Genomic DNA, 14571 nt, shown 5'->3' with positions numbered 1-14571 from the left:
TTAAAGAAACTACAAATCCGCCATTACATAGACTACAGATCCAGTCATGCACCACACACTCACACCTGTTCCGGTTGCCCTGTGATTGCTGACACACAGCTGAAGCTGTTCAGAAGTGATTACATGAACTTTAAAAGCAGCACAGACACACACACTAGTTGCTGAGTCTTGTTTATCTGTTATTGTGAACATTTCGATGCATTTTCCTTGCCTTCCTGTCTTAGACCCTTGCCTTGTTTTGTTTATTGATTTACGTTGTATGCTGCATGACTTTTGACTATCCGCCTGTTCATTGACCTTGACTCTGGATTGCCCGTATACATCTGTTTGTTCCTGTATTGACCATTGCTTGCCTGACTATCCTGTTAACAAACCTGCATTTGACTCTGTACCTCCGTTGTCAGCGTCCCCTTCACATTACAAAAACACAATAGTCAATTTTTTTCCCCTAGCGTTCTTCAGAATATCTTCCTTTGTTTAACCAAAAGAAACTCAAATAGGTTTAAAACAACTGGCAGATGAGGAAATGATGGCAGGATGTTCATTTTCATCCATTTTAAGATATTATGTGTATTTATTAAGCAGATAACACTGATTCATTCTTATTAATTTTGCCGTGTTCTTTGCAGTGCTCTGTGGATCTGCTCACCTCTCTTGAAATCCAGCAGGAACCAGCGGTAGCAGAAGTAGAAGTGTGTGTAGTCTCCATTCTGCTGCATCAGCTCGAACAGCTCCGAGTCCAGGATCTAAACAGGTTCGACACATTCATCAAACACACACTCTCACAAAACATCAGCCGACGTGTGTGTTTAGTAAGTGCAGGGACCTGGATGAGGGAACGCATGTTGGCGAAGTGTGTGTCCATGGCTCCTCCGTGAGGGAAGTTCTGGTTCATGCGCTTCATGAGCTCTGTGAAGCAGCTGAAGGCCATGGCCTCTGATTTAAACCAGATCATACACAAACAGGGTTTTACTTCAGGGGACAACATTAAATACTTTGTTACATGTGTTATGCACACTGTTCTAGGCCACAAGTCTTAATTTTCTACTGTATTTACCACCATTTTAAGGCACATCACGAACACTTTTATAAAATACTGACAATAGTGTTATTTACAGAACAGTTGTGTGAAAAAGTGTTTGCCCCTTTACTAATTTCATCTTTTTGACATGTTTATCACACTTTAATGTTTCAGGTAATACTGTGAAAAATGTTCTTGCTCTGTCAAACATCACTTGGGAAATATCTTAAGAACTAAAGATCTAAAGATTTACAGAGAGGTTAATAATTGTGTGTGTGTTCATAAGCAAAAATGTACATTTTCATAATCTATCTAATGTTCCTAATATTTGATCTTATTATTTATTTCACATACCATCATCCAGGATGACCAGCAGGGGCGCTAGTAAGTCACACATTCCCTGGACGTATCCGATGTCGAGGTGCTGCCACACATAACTTCAGACAAAAGCATGTGAACATGCCATTTCATTTGAGATTTTTCAAAAAGAAATCCCAACAGAAATACGATACGATATACTCCACCTTATATAAACGATATTATTTCCATTTTAATATCACTCATTATATAATGCCAGAATGACTATGTAACAGCATCACAATGCAAATATAGTCTTGCAAAGAATACATCATATTTCATTCGTAAGAATATTTCATTTAATTATAGTCATCTTAAAAGTAAAAAATGAGGCATTGGAATCAGTATGTGAAACTCGTATCCGAAATAAATAATATTAAATGTTTACAAATAAGTGCAATATTTTACCTGCACATGATGTTGCGCAGTTTCTCCAGGTTGGCTGGGGTGAAATACCAGTAGTTTCTGTCACATCGCTGGACGTCTTTGTCGATGCGGTGTAGATTGAGTGTGTAGAGGTCCACCAGCTCCTGCTGTAGGGGAAAGCAGAAGGCCTTTACAGATCACACACTAGCAAAAACAACAGCTCCTCGCAAATCCCAGATGACTAGGATGCCTGTTTAATAGACATCAAAGTGAAACCGTATTTAGGTGTATTCTTCACAAAAACCAAGAATACGAGCACTATTTTCAGAAATTGAGTTTCACAGTCTTATGGCCTCTGAATAAAATGACATTAAAATGAAAACACATCTTTACCAGTAAGACTAATCGATGTTAATCATTGTGTTTTACAGAAATATAAAATAATATAAATAATTCTGGGCAGGTGCATTAATATTACCTGAAAATAATCCCCAGCTAGCTAACTAGGCAACAGTGCTGTGTAATATGATTGTTCCTACTGCCATTATTACGCCAGAATGAGAGTATAATTCCTAGACATATCGGCCTAGAAAATAGCAACTTTTCATTTTCTATCAATCTTACAGAATGTACACAATGTGTCAAGCTTTAAGTAGGAAAACTGGCTAAACTCTATCAATTTTGAGCGAGACGCTAATGGTCTAATCTGATTTAATTATATATGCTAAACTAAGCTAAAAGTGCTCCGGCCAGATTGGCTGAATGGATTAAAAAAACTGAATATTGAGTAGGAGGCGGGGCTTTATTTCAGTATGCTGATGTACTTCCAACTGAAACTGAATATTAAGTAGGGGGCGGGACTTTATTCAAGTATGCTGATGTACTTCCAACTGAAACTGAATATTGAGTAGGGGGCGGGACTTTATTCAAGTATGTTGATGTACTTCCAACTGAAACTGAATACTAAATAGGGGGCGGGGCTTTATTTCAATATGTTGATGTACTTCCAACTGAAACTAAATATTAAGTTGGGAGGCGGGGCTTTATTTAAGTATGTTGATGTACTTCCAACTGAATCTGAATATTGAGCAGGGGGCCGGACTTTATTCTAGTATGTTGATGTACTTCCAACTGAAAATGAATACTGATTAGGGGGCGGGGCTTTATTTTAATATGTTGATGTACTTCCAACTGAAACTAAATATTAAGTAGGGTGCGGGACTTTATTCAAGTATGTTGATGTACTTCCAACTGAAACTGAATATTGAGTAGGGGATGGGGCCTTATCTCAGTATGTTGATGTACTTCCAACAGAAATAAAATATTAAGTAAGAGGCGGGGCTTTTTTAAGTATGTTGATGATCTTGCAACTGAAACTGAATATGGAGTTGGAGGCGGGGCTTTATTTCAGTGTGTTGATGTACTTCCAACTGATACTGAATATTGAGTAGGGGGCAGGGCTTCCTTTTTGCGCATCATTCCCTCATCAAACTAACAATAAGAGGGCGTGGTTGAGAATATTGATATGCAGTTGCTATAGAAGCCCTCAAGTTGACGTCAACAGAAAGACTGCCAATTTTAAACAAGGAAGCAAATGTTCAGACTTTAAATAGCTTTTATTAAGCCACATTATTATTATTTACCTTTTTTTTGTTGGTCAATTTTTTATTTCATTGTATGCGCTTAGGTGGATATTATTTTTGTCTTTTTTTTACTGTAGTATTGCCATAAAATCCATATATGAATTTAATAAATGCTCAGACTTTAATTGAAAATGACCAAAACCACTTTTTCAGTGGATTAACTTGCACAAATTACTTATTCACCTTAAGAATAACAATGTGAGCAAGCAAAATAAACATTGTACATTTTGATCTTACCCACACTTTAAAGTACACATGAAATCTGATTTTGTTAGCTTAGTTTAGTATAGTTTGTCCTTGCAATCTTTAACTGAAATCTGAAAATGCACTTCCTGTTTGTGTTCAGTTAAATTCTCTTATTAGGTCAGTCTGAGGTATTGGGTGTGGCTAACATACTTAACCACGCCCCTCCAGCTGTCAGTTTTGACAACAAACAGAAATGGTGAGCAGGAGGAGTCTGGTTGTAATAACTCTAACCAAACCCTGAATGAAATGTCTACTATACTACAGCCAATCAGCTTGCAGTAGAAAAAACAAGCCACGCCCACTGCTTTCTCCTTCAATATACCATTTCTCTAGTAACTGTGTCACAATATGCTTCTGGTTCATGCGGATTTTAAGGTGATCTACCGAGTAGGTGGTCCCGATTGAGGACACTGGTGAAGCGATGTCGTTCTTGTCTCCGGTGACCGCTAGAGAGTCTGGTTTGGGGAATAAGTTGTCCATCTCGGGTTCCTCCTCAGAGAGCGCAGAATCGGTTCCCTCTGGGGTGGTGTTGACGCCCGGCTCCATGCAGAGCTCCAGAGCAGGCATTCCCATGGGCGATTTCTCCCCGGCGGCGATGCATGGAGCCACAGGACGGGCCAGAGTCAGAGGCGTCCTGCACATGGAGCTCTCAGAGGACATGTACACCACAGATGAAGGGATCTCCTCCATCTCCAGAGCCGACGGAGAGTCGTCGGACATGTCCGGAGACGGTTTGGACAGGGATGTGAGCGGCCCGCAGCTCTCAGACTCCGATTCTGTCATCTGTTTGATTATTGATCTGGCTCGGTTGTGTTCGGAGTCCCAGCTGATGGTTTGTGGTGCGGTTTGAGGCACATTCTGTGGTCCAGATGAAAGATTTTGGGAGGTTTTCATGTCGTCTAGTGTTGATTCTGGAGCAGATGGTTGACATTTGGAGTCTTTGTTGACTTTTAGACCTGTTGCTTGCTCCATGTTTGATTCAGATGAGAGATTTAGGCAGGTTTTCATGTGTTCAGGTGTTGATTTTGGAGCAGATTGTTCAGATTTTGAGTCTTTGTTGACTTTTAGACCTGTTTCTTGCTCCTTGTTTGATTCAGATGAGAGATTTTGGGAGGTTTTCATGTGTTCAGGTGTTGATTCTGGAGCAGATGGTTGACATTTGGAGACTTCGTTGACTTTTAGACCTGTTTCTTGCTCCGTGTTTGATTCAGATGAGAGATTTTGGGAGGTTTTCATGTGTTCAGGTGTTGATTCTGGAGCAGATGGTTGACATTTGGAGTCTTCGTTGACTTTTAGACCTGTTGCTTGCTCCATGTTTAATTCAGATAATAGATTTTGGGAGATTTTCATGTCTTCTGATGTTGATTCTGGAGCAGATGGTTGACATTTGGAGTCTTCGTTGACTTTTAGACCTGTTTCTTGCTCAGTGTTTGATTCAGATGAAAGATTTTGGGAGGTTTTCATGGCTTCCGATGTTGATTCTGGAGCAGATGGTTGACAATTGGAGTCTTTGCTCACTTTTAAACTTGTTTCTTGCTTTGTGTTTGATTCAGATGAGAGATTTTGAGAGGTTTTCACGTCATCTGATTTTGATTCTGGAGCAGATTGTTGAGATTTGGAGTCTTCATTCGCTTTTTGCTCCATGTTTGATTCAGATGAGAGACTTTGAGAGGTTTTCATGCAGTCTGATGTTGATTCTGGAGTAGATTGTTGACATTTGGGGTCTTCATTCACTTTTAGACCAGTTTCTTGCCCTGTTTTTGATTCAGAAGAGAGATTTTGAGAGATATTCACATCTTCTGGTGTTGATTCTGGAGCAGATTGTTGAGATTTGGAGTCCTCGTTTACTTTTAGACCAATTTCTTGCTCCGTGTTTGATTTTGTGTTTTCATCCGCAATTGATAAAGACACCGGATCTGCACCTTCAGCCTGCTTTGATTCTGATGATCGGCTTTCCTCAGCGGGATCTCTTGATGGCTGAACTTCACACTTATTTACTTCAGACTTTCTTGTTTCAGCACCAGCATTCACTTCATCTTCTTTAGGTTCAGACAGATTGGTTGGATTTTTTGAGATTGCATCTTTGATCTGATCCGTTTCAGCCCTAGACGTTTCAGAAGTCTGCAGTTTGCTCTCGTTTTGAGTAGTAATGGCAGCTTTGTCTGTATCCTGAGTGGTCGAGCTGTTTTCTGGTTGCTCCTCTTTGGGTTTCTCCTCAATGTCAGGCTGATTTCCTTTTGACTCTTGTGTTGAAGTCTCCTCTGTGCTGGGAGAGCAGTCGGACATCGCTGAGGTCACGGAGAAGTTGCGGGATGATGGGTGTCCGGAGTCTGGAGAGCTAGTGCAGTTCGGCAGAGCGCCGTTGGGGATTTTGGGCTGCGGCTTCTCGTCTTTTGGTTTGGGCTCAGATTCGATGGGATCCACTTCATCTACCGAGCCAAACACCTGTGGATGGTCGAAAAACACAAAAATAGAAATAAATATATAAACAAATATTTCACGGCAAAATGTAAACAATCATTTACTCAACATCTATATGAATTCATTCATTTTCAGCTTAGTCCCTTTATTAATCAGGGGTGGCCACAGCGGAATCAACCTCCAACTTATCCAGCATATGTTTTACGCAGCGGATGCCCTTCAAGCTGCAACCCATCATTGGGAAACCCATACACACTCATATACACACATACATACACTATGTTCAATTTAGCCTACCCAATTCACCTGTACCGCATGTCTTTGGACTGTGGAGGAAACCCACGCAAACGCAGGGAGAACATGCAAACTCCTCACAGAAATGCCAACCAACCCAGCCGAGGCTCAAACCAGCGACCTTCTTGCTGTGAGGCGACAGCACTACCTACTGCGTCACTGCGTCACCCAATGAATTCAATTCCAAAAATGAATGATCTTAATATTATCTTAAACATTCTCACTTAACTCAAAGTTAAAATAATGCATCACATTCCCTTTAGTTCCATATATAGCTCCATATATCCATATCTAAACTATTGACTTATTAGTCATTAAAGAAACCGACAAAGTCTACACACGAAGGAAGCAAAATTAAGAACAAAACGAGCAAAGCCTTCAGTATTGTGTTGTGTTGTGTTGTGTTGAACGGTGTGTGTCTGACCTGAGTGCTGCTGTTGGAGTCGCTGTGTGATCCTGCGTGACTCTGTTTATCTGAGTTGCTGCTCTGAGATGACTGCACACACAAACACAACAACATTATCACAACGCAACACAATGCAAACCTCACTCATACATTCATAACTCATCTGGAGGGCCTTCGTCATACCTGGCTTAAGCAATCTAACTTGATTTTTAAAATCCTAATTGCAGATCTCTGGCTAATTTGATTCTTCAAATGAGTTTGTGAAATTTCTGGATGATCTGATCTGAGATTACTACATGTGCTCGTGTGAAAGACACGAGAGAGACAGTGATACAGCCAATTCGATGGATGGGGATGATTGGGAGGCCATGATTGTAAGGGCCGATTGAGGGATTTTGGCCAGGACACCGCAGTTACCCCCCTACTCTTTACGAGAAGTGCCATGGGATTTTTAATGACCACAGAGAGTTATGACCTCGGTTTTACATCTTATCCGAAAGACGGCGCTCACTGACAGTGTAGTGTCCCCTTCACTTTCACTGGGGCATTAGGTCTTACACAGACCACAGATTGAGCGCTCTCTGCAGGCCTTACTAACACCACTTCCAACAGCAACCTAGTGTTCCCATGTGGTCTCCCATCCAGGTACTGACCAGGCGTAGCCCTGCTTAGCTTCAGTGAGTAGCCGGTATTCGGCTGCAGGGTGACATGGCTGTGGCATCATCTGATCCATGTTCAAGGATCAGCCATGTGAGCAAAATGACGTAGCAACCAAAACGGTTTGTTAAATGATAAGTAAGAACTGTCTACAGTTGTTGTAGGCTATTTGTACAGGCTTTACTCTTGTGTCAATAGCATAGTATTTATTCTGTATGAGTATTGCATTATTCTACATAACTGACTGTTTCTTAATCAAATGGATTAGATATTACTATCTTTTTAAAGGTGCCGTATGTAAGTTTGACACCAAGTCGTTGAACCAGGTATTGCACTCTTGGATGAAAACAAATGCAAGCATGTTTGGAACCACCAGGACCCTTCCTAGAGCTAGCCGGTCACCTAAGCTGAGTGATCGGTGGAGAAGGGTCTTAGTCAAGGAGGTGATCAATAACCCGATGATCACTCTGTCTGAGCTCCAGCGTTCGTCTGTGGAGAGAGGAGAACCTTACAGAAGGACAACCATCTGTGCAGCAATCCACCAATCAGGCCTGTATGGTAGAGTGGCCAGACGGAAGACACTCCCCGCCTGGAGTTTACCAAAAGCCATCTAAAGGACTCTCAGACCATCATAAACTAAACTCTCTGCTCTGATGAGACTAAGATATAAGTCCAGGCGTTACATTTGGAGAACACCAGGCACTGCTCATCCCCAGGCTAATAGCATCCTTACAGTAAGGCATGGTGGTGTTGGCATCATGCTGTGGGGATGTGTTTCAGCAGCAGGAACTGGAAGACTAGTCAGGATAGAGGGAAAGATGAATGCAGCAATGTACAGAGACATCCTGAATGAAGACCTGCACAAGAGTGCTCTCCACCTCAGACTGGGGTCTTCATCTTCCAGCAGGACAATGACCCAAAGCACAACGCCAAAATATCAATGGAGTGGCTTCGCAACAACGCAGTGAATGTCCAGCCAGTGCCCAGACCTGAATCCTATTGAACATCTCTGGAGAGATCTGAAAATGGCTGAACACAGTCGCTTCCCATTCAGCCTGATAGAGCTTGAGAAGAACTGCAGAGAGGAATGGACAAAAAATGAATCTGATTTTCATGTCGGAGTCTGCTACTGTCACACATTTTGGTCACGGACGCATGCTTTGAGAGCCTTTCTGAATGAATGAAATACACTGTTTTCCACCAAGGCAACCTGGGGTGCTGAAATATATTTGGCTAAACTGGCATTTGGCGGGTTAAAGAGAAACAAAGACAGATGTTTTGGCACATAACACACATTTTCAAAGCACTCCTGCCCTCCAGGGTTGTGAGTGAGGTCTCGGACCTGGAGTCAGACACTTCGGCGGCTCCTCGCAGAGGGTTCCCACCTGCGGCACCTAGACCTGCTCCGCCTCCACAGCCTGCTCCATCAACCATGCAGCAGAGTGATCGGTCATCCAGCAAACTCCCAGTGTCGGTAGACACACGTCTCCCTTTCCTCTTCGAGGAATGTGAGTTACGTTCATAACCAGGACATTACGAACGTAATCCACTTAAATTTGCAAAAACAATTGAGTTAACTTAATTGACTTTTGTTGGGACTGCATGCAGCAATTGTGTTGAACCCAGCATTTTTTAAAGTGTATGAAGAACGGACCCTTGCTTCGAGCTGGTTTAAGCTTACAAACCTATATGACAACCACTCCTGGATGAGTTTTGAAGAACCAAACAATACTAGATCATGTCAAACCATCACTAATCAAATCAACTGAGTGATTCACGTACAGGGAATGGACCCCTGTTGTATATGAATGACTTGAGCGTTAATACTGACATCCGTGCTGATGGTGGAGTCCTGGCGTGACCCTCGGTCCACACTGGCACCAGACGCACATTTGGCCAGAGCGGCGGCGTGCTGCTCCTTCTCCCGCTGGCGCACGATAGCTTCACATCCCAGCCACTCGCTCATGGTCTGCTCATAGCACGCTCGAATCTGCTCGTCCACCTACACAGAGCAGACGGTCATTATTCTGCTGCTTCAAGCTAGCTTTAGCTACTGTTTACACCTTGTCCCTTCATGCATTTGGTTTTCTGATTGGATATCGATCTAACTGTGAAATGGGCAAGTGTGAAAGCTACTCGCATCAGCATCGATATCTCAATGTGATCATTTGCAATAGCCATGATATGTAATGTTGAGTTTGTTTTGTAATTTAATGATGCCTGTGATAAGGCGAAACGGTGGCTCAGTGGTTAACACTGTGGCCTCACAGCAAGAAGGTCACTGGTTTGAGTCCCGGATGGGTCAGTTGGCATTACTGTGTGGAGTTTGCATGTTCTGTATGCAGTGGAATAAAATGTGGTGCATTCCCCTGCTAAAAAATCCAGCTTAAACCAGCCTAGGCTGGTTGGCTGGTTTTAGCTGGTCGACCAGGCTGGATTTAGAGGGGTTTTGGCCACTTCCAGGCTGGTTTCCAGCCATTTCCAGCCTGGTCTTAGCTGGTCAGGCTGGAAAATGACCAGCTAAATCCAGCAAAATCCAGCTTGACCAGCATGGTTTAAGCTGGACACAGCTGGTTTTGGCTGGGCTCCCAGCCTGCTAGGCTGGTCAAGCTGGTTTTAGCTGGTCATCTCCCAGCCTAACCAGCTAAGACCAGGCTGGAAATGGCTGGAAACCAGCCTGGAAGTGGCCAAAACCTCTCTAAAACCAGCCAGGTTGACCAGCTAAAACTAGCCAACCAGCCTAGGCTGGTTTAAGCTGGATTTTTCAGCAGGGTCGACCCCCTTAGTCAACGTAACCTATGCTTAAATTGAATATAGCGTGGAGTTGGATGATTTATATCAGCTTAGTGGAGACCCATTTATGTGACCAAATGTAAATATAACTGTCTTCACAAATCAAATGAGAGAGAAACAGGTGTAAACAGTCCCATATTGACCAAAGCATCACTGTTGTTGACCTCTTTGCGTTCTTCGGGGCTCATGGTGAAGTGGTAGTGTCCTAACAGGAAAGGCCACACCTCTTTCCGCAGAGACGGCTCCACACCACCGTAATACACCAGCCGCAGCAGCTCCTCCTCCTCATACGCCTGCAGAGCAGACACAGCGGGATACTCACAGTTTATAGTTACTTACTATCAGGAAAGGGAAAGGGAAGGAAATTCAGTCATCTGATAGCAAACCATACATAAAATACATAACAAAACTGCACACACACACACACACACACTCGAAATATATAAATAAGAAACAAATATATAAATAAAAATAAATAATAATAGTTAATTCATTTATAATAATAATACTTCATAAACAACTCAAACAACTCATGTTTTTATGCTGCGTTCACACCAGATGCGGAAGGCGCGGATAGATCGCACCATTTGCGCGTAAATAGCCACGCGAACATCTGAGTTTACTCGCTTCATTCGCGTGTCAAACCCCGTTTCATTTGCGGGTAAAATCCACTACGCTTGAATTGCGCAAATGGTGTGACACGTCATTGAGCGTTGATTGATTAATGCAGCGCGAATGTCCGCTGAAGTTCAGACTTTCGAACTCGAGCAATTCGTGCGAAACGTGCATCAAATGCGCAAAACGCTCAATGACGTGTCACACCATTCGCGCAATTTGTGCGTATCGCGACGCAGCATGTCTATTCGCACGTTTGCATTGACTTAACTTGTATATCACATGCACTAATGTAAACGCAGCATTATGCTTACAATATCAGAGAGATGCTTTTATAGATTTCTTTTGTAGTTTTTTAATAGTTTCCCGTCAATATTTTTACACAAACATAGTACTAGTAAGATACTGCTATAGTTTTATCAATATTTTTGAACATTTGTTTTTCAATTGTTTAAATAAATTAAGTTAAAATAAATAAGAAAAGTTCCCTTCGCAACTTGCTGAATTTGTTTTACTACTGTATTTCAATTTACATTTATTTTAGTTGAAGGCTTTAGCTAACTAACATACATGCTGCACAACAGTTATCAAATGATAATTAATGAAAGATGTAAGAATTGGACACTTACTGAGCAGTCCTGTAGAAATGACTTCCACACGTCTGCCGACAGTCCGCCTTTGGCATCATATGGGATGTCAGGCTCAACAATAGTGGCATTTACCAAAGCCGAGAGGTGCGTCCGGACAGTGGAAAGATGACGGCAATACGCCAACCCTTAAAAACACACATCATATCATGAGGGAATTGCCTGAGAAAGTGCATTTAGCCATAAAAGAGTCAGCCCAAGGCATAAGTGAACTAAGCAGCTGCTTAAAGCCCCCTTGGCCACCAGGGGGGGCATTGTTTTTTTTTAAACCGAGGCTCATTGCCGATATGTACCCAGGTCTACATTTCTGGTGTTCAGATAACATCTGCTCACAGTTTTTGCATTTGCAAATCCACCAGAGGCTGCTGTGTACGCTTTTTGATAATCACTAATTTCTCCAACCCAGGCTCATTCTGAAAGCGTAGTGCTATATACGCTTCTGGAATCTGGAAGTTTCTGGGCAAACTGGTATCACAAAAAAGCTGTCCATACAGAGGTAAGCGGTCAGCGGTAGCATGAAAAGGAACAGAAGCTGTCATCGCCATCCTACCGCCCAAAGTGTTCGTTTTACAGACAGAAATGGATCCAGATGTACCTCTGGGTACATATTTTGCAGTCTCCAGAAACGTAGACAGGGGTACGTATCCACAATGAGCCTGTGTTGGTTTTTTATTTAATTTAATTATTCTTTAAATAAATATTAACGAATGTTTATTTATAAATTATGATAAAGTACATCCAGGAGGTTGTTTTCGCAGAATAAACCCTTCAGTTTTATACAACAGTGCTCCGATTCACGTCGGGCTGCCGATAAACCGGTTGGCCTTTATTCTGTGATAAAAACTTCCTAGGTGTACTTTATCATGCTTTTTACATTGCTACTATTGATGCCAAAACAACAGCATAAACTACTATGACAATGGTCACTTCAGGTACTGATTATGGGCTTTATGTAGTGTTGAACGCTGCCAGTGTGAGTTTAAATACCATTTATCACCATACTACTGAAAGCAGCAGCAGATAGTTCACCTCAGATCTTGAAAATCAAATAGCGGACGGTTTGAAAATAGAAGTCAGAACTGTGATCTAACCGTGAGTCATTCGGTAGCCTTTTAATAATGTTAATTAGATTAAAAGACAGGCAAACTGCTCGTTGCTGGAATCTTGTCGCATCTCATATTGTTAGGACACGGTGTTAAAGTGTGTGAATAATCAAGTATTGACAAAAATATTGTTCGCATTAAGTGGCCCTCAAATACAATTCTGCTTAGAGCCCCCCTGAAGACTTGGGCAGGCCCTAAATAAAAGTCACATGATACGTACAGCCGTAGAAAGCGCGGGAAATGATCTGGTGCTTCATGGTCTCGCAGAGTAACTTGAGCGGCGCCCTGTTTCACACAGACATCTGCAGTCAGGCTAAAAGCATACACAAAACGCTAAAACCAAACATCACAAATCCAGACTCGCCTGTCATGGTTGCATCCGTTGGGAAGCCCGCCGTCCGATGAGCCGTTCTGCGAACAGGAAGAACAAGACGACTTCCTGGGCGTCGGCTGCCACATATTGACAGCCTGCTCGATCAGTTCTGGAGCCACTTTAACATGATCAGAACGTCAATCAGCATCATATTTACATTAGACAATACAATGGAGTACAGCCAAATTAGAAAAGGAAAATGTTTATCCATTTCTCAGTGACTATAGGTCATATATTTTGGTGCACGAAACAGATTTATTAAACAGAAATATTTATTAAAATAATATTTTAGTCACCAAACATTTGAAACATATTTTTAACATAAAACTTAAACATATTATATCAGTAGATACAATTGAAACCAGAAGTTTACATACACTCTAAAAAAAGAAACATAACCATTTTTTTAAACTGTCTGATGGTAAATCACTAAACGTTTACTCTTTTAGGTCCGTTAGGATTACCTAAATGATTTACATTTGCTAAATGCCAGAATAATGAGAGAAATTTTTTTTTGTAAGAATTTTTTATTATTTCTAGGCAGTTAAAAGTTTGCACACATTTTTTTAGCTTTGCTTTTAAACTGTATAACTTCAGTCAAATGTTTTGGGTCTCCTTCCACAAGCTTGCAGGAATTTTGGCCCATTCCTCCTGACAGAAATGGTGTAACGAAGTCAGATGTGTAGGCTGTCCTGCTCCCACAAGCTTCTTCAACTCTGCCCACACATTCTCTATAGGATTGACATCAGGGCTTTGTGATGGCCACTCCAAAACATTCACTCTGTCCTTAAAGCACATTTGAACTAATTTGGCAGTCTGCTTAGGGTCATGGTCTGTCTGGAAGACCCATTTGTGGCCAAGTTTTAATGTCCTGGCTGATGTCTTGAGATGCTGCTTCAGTATTCCTCCATAATGTTCTGTCTTCATGATGCCATCTATGCTGTGAAGTGGACCAGTCCCTCCTGCAGCAAAACAGCCCCACAACATGATGCTGCCGCCCCCATACTTCACAGTTGGGATGGTGTTGCTAGGCTTCTGCGCTTTCCTCTTTGTCCTCCAAATGTAACACTGCTCATTACAGCCAAACAGTTCAATCTTAGCTCCATCAGAGCACAGGACATGTCTCCAAACATGAGTCTTTCCCCAGTGTCATTCAGCAACTGTAATCTGGCTTTGTTGTTGATTCTGGCTTGTTGATTCTCCATGTTGTCACACAAGGAAGCAGTGTGTTTGAGCTTTTCCTTCAACACTATTCTACAGTTGTGCCTCACATTAACTCAAATGTTGTCAATTAGCCAATCAGAAACTCCCAAAACCTCGACATCATCATCTGAGCTTTTCCAGAGGCAGAATAATCTTACTGTGTGTAAACTTGACTTTCAAGAAGAGTTATAACAATTTCTCAACAAATCTCTCTCTCATTATTGTGCTATTAAGCAGAACAGAAACACATGTGATCATCCTCACTTACCTAAAGGAGAACAAGTTTAGTCACATTAACATCTGACTTTTTAAATTGGTTATGTGCCTTTTTATACAGTGTATGACAAACTTCTGCTTTCAACTGTAGTACCGATAGGACTGATAAAAGCAGATTCTAATGTCTGGTCTGATAATAAATGGCTTGTA

General features: G+C 41.8%; 1 protein-coding gene across 3 annotated transcripts in view; it reads right to left on the bottom strand.

The window, feature by feature from the left end:
• sgsm1b (small G protein signaling modulator 1b) overlaps nt 1-14571 on the bottom strand; it is a 35674-nt gene that overhangs the window by 4236 nt on the left and 16867 nt on the right. Inside the window, exons 13-24 of one of the 3 annotated variants that reach the window (XM_087269944.1) lie at nt 12934-13060; nt 12790-12854; nt 11449-11594; nt 10369-10497; nt 9243-9413; nt 6773-6844; nt 5046-6078; nt 4018-4931; nt 1787-1911; nt 1376-1458; nt 827-936; nt 650-746 (exon numbers count right to left, since the gene is read on the bottom strand). In XM_087269944.1, coding sequence (XP_087126070.1) covers nt 650-746; nt 827-936; nt 1376-1458; nt 1787-1911; nt 4018-4931; nt 5046-6078; nt 6773-6844; nt 9243-9413; nt 10369-10497; nt 11449-11594; nt 12790-12854; nt 12934-13060 — 3072 coding nt within the window. Of the gene's footprint in view, nt 1-649; nt 747-826; nt 937-1375; nt 1459-1786; nt 1912-4017; nt 6079-6772; nt 6845-9242; nt 9414-10368; nt 10498-11448; nt 11595-12789; nt 12855-12933; nt 13061-14571 lie in introns of all 3 variants that reach the window. The other 2 variants (XM_087269945.1, XM_087269943.1) reach the window with 2 other exon arrangements.

The sequence above is a fragment of the Danio rerio genome, chromosome 10 (genome assembly GCF_052040795.2).
Source record: "Danio rerio strain M-AB ecotype USA chromosome 10, GRCz13ab, whole genome shotgun sequence".
Classification (NCBI taxonomy): Eukaryota; Metazoa; Chordata; class Actinopteri; order Cypriniformes; family Danionidae; genus Danio; species Danio rerio.
The sequence above is the reverse complement of the archived record's forward strand: the minus strand, read 5'-3'. Positions and strand labels throughout refer to the sequence as shown.